The sequence below is a fragment of the Lichtheimia ornata genome (genome assembly GCF_029851405.1).
Source record: "Lichtheimia ornata isolate CBS 291.66 chromosome Unknown scaffold00238, whole genome shotgun sequence".
Classification (NCBI taxonomy): Eukaryota; Fungi; Mucoromycota; class Mucoromycetes; order Mucorales; family Lichtheimiaceae; genus Lichtheimia; species Lichtheimia ornata.
The window spans coordinates 1-5,677 of NW_026695557.1; the positions used below are offsets into that span (position 1 = coordinate 1).

A 5,677-nucleotide genomic window follows, 5' to 3' on the forward strand; every position below is an offset into this window, starting at 1 on the left:
CCACAACCGTAACCCCATCCTTGTTTTCCTGGACATTAAGAGTGCCTGTGCTGGTGTAGGTGTGTGAGTGTGTGTGTGTGTTGTGATTGATAACGTTAATGAGTACGCGAGACTCGGTAGGTGTTCTGAAAGTTTATGTGAAAAGTAGAACAAAGAATCATAAATCTAATTTGAGCTACACCTATACCAAGCACGTCGGAGATGTAGTGCCTGAACCACCACATCACCCTCCCCCCAGGCTCCTATAGCCGATTAATGCAGCTGCGCATACTGCCTGGAGTATGATAAATGTTTTTGTTGTTATGACTTGCGAGTCGCCACACGCTTGCTCGGTGGTCTCTGTGCCATGTTGTCATGTTTACGTTTTTGTAAGTTACTTGGAGGATTCTTTTTCAAGTGACGCCAATATTTAACGATTGTGCCAACATCGTCAAAGTGAGTTGCTGGTTCCCAAGTGTCCTCATTTGGTGGGTAACCTTTCCATCTTACACGGTAAAGATGTTTGTGTCTTTTGTCGGTCTTGTGATCAATAATGCGATCGACTACGTAACGTTTCTCTTGTAATTCTTCTAAGGGAATTGCTGCCAGCTTGAGTTCGTGGGGTGTGTAATCCCTTTTCTCAATTGCATCATCCAGGTCCTTTAATCGGTATGATCCACCCTTCGTTTTACGTTCAACGATATATGGGCCTTCGTAATTAGCATCGAGCTTGCCCTGCTTTTTGCTTGGGTGTATGCGAATCATCACGGGATCGCCTGGTTGAAACTCCACAATCTTATTTGACTTGTCGAATTTTTCTTTTCTGGCGTTGTTCACCTTTCGTGTGCGCTCGTTTATTGCCGGAAAGACAACTTCCTCCATCAGCTTCGCGACTTTTGACATTTCTTCAGCACTCATGGAACGTTTTATACCGTCTTGTCTGTAATCGGTAAACGCATTCAGGTTGCGTGCAAACATTAAAGCGAATGGGCGCGTGTTATGTCTCTCGGACACTTTCACGTTGAGTGATAACTGTGTTGCTGGTACGTATAGGTCCCAGTCCTCAATGGCGCCTTCCATTAGCTTCTTCAAGCCTGATACGGCTGTTTGTACCCATCTTTCGGCACTACCGTTCGCTTGTGGATGATATGGTGTTATTAACCGGTGATCGAATCCGGCTGTTTGCGCGAAGAGATCCATGAGTTCGTTTGAGAATTCCGGTCCATTGTCACTTTGTACTATACGAGGTATACCAAAAGTGGTGAAGGCGTCAACAAGTTGTTTGACAATGGTAGTAGCAGTGTTATCCGGAATTGGTTTCAGCAAGCAGAATCGTGTGCAGACATCGACCATGATCAAAAGGTATTTGTTTCCTCTTGGTGTTTCTTGTAATGGTCCTGCAAGATCAATTGACCAATGATCGCCAGGTATAGTTGAGTCGATAGGACGAAGAGGATTATATCCATGGCGTACAATAGTGAATCTTTGGCATGGAGGGCAGGATTTAGTGACACGTATAGCATCTTTTTTCATATTTGCCCAATGAAAACCTTGTTTATGCAGATCTTTAACGATTGCTTCGGCTCCAAAGTGTCCGAGAAGGTGTGATTCATGAATTAATTGTAGGCGATCTTCTGCTGCTGGTTCGATTGTGTCATTTTGTATCTGTGCGGCACGAGCTGCGATCGTTGGAGTGGCATCATCTTTGTTTTTTGCATTATGCTTTAGCCGATCCTTGTTATTACCCTCCCCCAGCCGTTGATCATCGGGAAAAAGGCGAGATAGGTGATCGGGTAGAATATTATCAATGCCACGTAGGTGGATGATTTCAAAGTTGTAATCCAAGATACGATCGAGCCATTTGACAAGCATTGGGTTGAGTTCTTTTTGTGTATGCAAGTATACCAATGCTTTGTGGTCCGTGTAAAGGCGAAACTTGTTGCCCCATAAGTAAATGTGGAAGCGGTTCAATGCGAAGATGACTGCAAGTAGTTCCTTTTTGGTAATGCCATAGTTTTTCTCGGCTGGTTTCAATGAACGAGCCATAAAGGAGATATGGCGTTTGTTGCCATTATCATCAAGCTGATAAAGTACAGCTCCGATACCTGAATTAGAGGCGTCAGTGGCTACAAGGAATGGTCTACGAAAGTCTGGTTGATACAGCACTGGAGCATGTCTTAACGCCTTCTTAATGTTTTGAAAAGCGTGTTCATGACATGTCTTCCACACTTTTTGCAAATCAGGTGTTTTGCGTAAGGCATCGAGTGGGCTTGTTAGCAAAGCCGCTTTGGGAATGTGTGTACGAAAGTAATTAACGACTCCGAGGAATCGCTCGATGTCTTTGCCTGTTTGTGGTCTGGGCCATTGTTGGGTGTTAGCCACTTTACGAGGATCGAGTGATTTGCGACCTCCTTCGGAAATGCAAAATCCGAGTAAATGTACTGATCGCATACCGAATGAACATTTGTCCACATTAAGTGCTAAATTGACAGTGGTAAGACGTTGTATAATATCAGCCACATGATGGGTGTGCTCGTCCAAGTTTTTGGAGAAGATTACAACATCATCTACATAGGCTGCCGCAAAGGGTAAGCCGTTGAGAAGCACGTTCATGCACCGCTGAAATTTACTGCTGGTGCTTTTGATGCCGAATGGCATGGAAACGAAACAGTATGAGCGCCCATCCACAATGTTTGTGAACGATGTTTTGACCTGATCTGGTTTATAAATGGGCAAACGATGAAAGGCTTGTGTTAAATCCAACGTTGTGAATACATTGGCCTGGCCAATCTTCTCAAAGATCTCGTCAATATGAGGAATGTAAAACCAATCATCGGGTAAAAGTTGATTCAATGCCCTTGGATCCAAGCATAAACGAAACTTGGTCTTATTGCCTTTTTCATCTTTCTTTGGAGCTAATGTGAGTGGATTGTTCCACTTGCCCCGAACGTCCGGAGGAGACTCCTTGATAATGCCATCCGCTAACCATTTGGTGATGGTTTCGTGAACCAGTGGGCGATGTGCGTGAGCTATGGCATATTGGGGTCTATAGACGGTTTGATTTTGAGGTGTGTCGAGATGTACGACAGCCTGTGGGAGCGTGCAAAATGCATTAGGTGGAATGGCCTTATTGGCTGCAAGTAGGGGTTGCAGTGTTTCAAGGAATGCAGCATGTTCTGTTTTAGTGCCAGCGGGTGACGCGTTTGGAGTAGGCAAAGGTTTTTCTTCTTCCTTTTCTTGCTCATGCTCAACGTCGTCCCATGTGCTTACAAGACCAGTGTATCCAATACCGAAATGAGGCATGAGATCGGTGCCAATGCTTACGGCATGACCTCTAGCTAAGTGCATCACTTCAAACTCGTGCATTCTTTCACGCTTATTGTATCGTACTTTTAGCCTATCAGTGATACCCATACGTTTTACAACATGATTATTATCAGCTAGATGGATCTCGCCCTCTGCTTTGTTTATTCCCCAGTTCATGCGATCACAAAAGTTCACGTCAATAGAAGAAAATGTTGCACCACTATCAAGTAATGCGAGCACTTGTTGATTCTGGAGAGTGATGGGTATGAGTATTTCGTCACTGATGTGAGGATTGTGTTTGTTTGCCATTCTGGCATGCTTACATTGAGAGGCTTCGTCCATGTGTTCATCTTCTGAGGGCATGCCATCTTCATCGTTATCACCATACAATTGGCTTTCGGAAGCCGGCGTCAATTCTTCATCATGATCGTGCGAGTAAAAAGCATTACGTGCCACACGACCAGAGGATTGTTGCAAAGCCTTACGTTCGGCATCGATAACGGCATCCTGATCCATTACCGCTTGGCTGTAGGCGTTGCGTTGGTGATGGGCTTTAGTTGCCTTATTGCCACGCTTGGCTGCCTTATTAGCCTTGTTGACGATACGTTTGGCCGAACGTTGATAACGTTGACCATTGTGGCCATTGTTGTTGTGGCGAGATGATGAGCCAGAGTATTGATTGTTATTGCCTTTGTGAGAGGCAGGCTTGTTGTTGAAGTGGGATGGCTTCTTCTTCTTGTAGTAGGGACATTTGTGATTGGTGTCGAAGTCCACCGTGACGCCGTGTTTTGCACAATGCCAGCATGGTGTGGGTTCTTCTTCCTCGTTGTCCAAAGAAGCCTTAGCACGTACAACGCGGCTTGTTTGCTGCTCGAGCAATTTGCGCTTGTTGTTATTACCACCAAACTCTTTTTCAAGCACGTTGAGGCCTTCAATGTCATTAAAGGTCTTGACCACATTGTTGGGCCATTCTCCTTTCATGGACAAGTAAGCTTCAGCAGTCGTTCTGTCAGCTATGTGCATGTTCATTAAGAAGATATCCACGAGCAAAGGATTATCCTCAGGCTGCTCTTCAGAGCCATGCAACACTGTTCTAAAGCGACGAACAAAGGATTTGAGGGACTCGCCCATCTGCTGCTTACACTTCAAAAGGGCACGTCTTCTTTGACGCTTTTGTACTGGTGTGTCAAAGGTATTAAGGATCGTCTCGCGAACCTGTTCCCAAGTATGCCGATTACGGCCTGCTGGTACCTCAATTTGATCCAGCTCCCCTCTCAGCTGCTGAATTTGAGAATCATCCATGCTATATGACAACCAATCTCCCCACTTGCTTTCAATGTCCTCGTGACGAACACAAATCTCAAAGTTTGTGAGCCATTCTTTGGCAGAGTCATAGAGCTTATTATTTTTGCCCCGTTTAGCGCCATTAGGCTGGTTACCAATGTTGAACATCGGCAGGTCGCTGTCTTTAATACCGCGAGGTTGCACATCCACTGATGATCTCGTCAATCGGGATGGTTGGGATGACACATCATCTCGTGACGTTTGTTTGTCAGAGCCCTGGTCCAAAATCTCGTTAAGGACATCACTATTGGGGAATTTCACCCTCAAAAGAGCCACCTGCTTACGCATGGTGCCCAAGTACTTTTCGTACTGGGTCATGGCTGCATCCACCAACACTTGGTCAGCGTCTTGTGCCATGAGCTGGAAAGCCTCAGCATAAAGCACATCGGCCCGTGTTTTCATTTTCTGAGCCAGGGCCTCCGTTTCCTTTTGGGTAGGGATTGTTTGTGGACCCTGTTGTTGTGCTTGCTGCTGCTGCAAAGCTTGTGGTTGTTGCTGCTGCAAAGCTTGTTGCTGTTGCTGCTGCAAAGCTTGCTGTTGTTGCTGTTGTTGCAAGGCCTGCTGTTGTTGTTGTTGCAAGGCTTGCTGTTGTTGTTGCTGCTGCTGCTGCAATGCTTCAAGTTGCTGCTGCTGCTGCAAAACGTGTTGCTGTTGTTGTTGTTGGAGCAACAATTGCTGTTCAAGTTGCTGTTGGAGCAACTCGATTTGTTGTTGTTGTTCTCCCTCGTTGAGAGGTGCCCATTCAGGCATGAGACCGGGAATGTTGTTGGATGGAATACCACCCTCGAAGTCGACATTCATGTCGTTGTTGTTGTTGTTGATGTTGCTGTTGGGAGTGGACATAACGAAAAGAGTATTCGCGTAAAAAAGATGTGCTGGTGTAGGTGTGTGAGTGTGTGTGTGTGTTGTGATTGATAACGTTAATGAGTACGCGAGACTCGGTAGGTGTTCTGAAAGTTTATGTGAAAAGTAGAACAAAGAATCATAAATCTAATTTGAGCTACACCTATACCAAGCACGTCGGAGATGTAGTGCCTGAACCACCACA

The 5,677-nt window shown here is 45.4% G+C and overlaps 1 protein-coding gene across 1 annotated transcript; it reads right to left on the reverse strand.

Annotated features, from left to right (window-relative positions):
* Nucleotides 1-300: 300 nt before the first annotated feature.
* On the reverse strand, nt 301-5,472 carry O0I10_013095 (uncharacterized protein; the record flags this gene model as incomplete). Its single annotated transcript, XM_058492938.1, has 1 exon — nt 301-5,472. One exon carries the CDS (start codon nt 5,470-5,472, stop codon nt 301-303), a length of 5,172 nt encoding a protein of 1,723 aa, XP_058336296.1.
* Nucleotides 5,473-5,677: the final 205 nt, after the last annotated feature.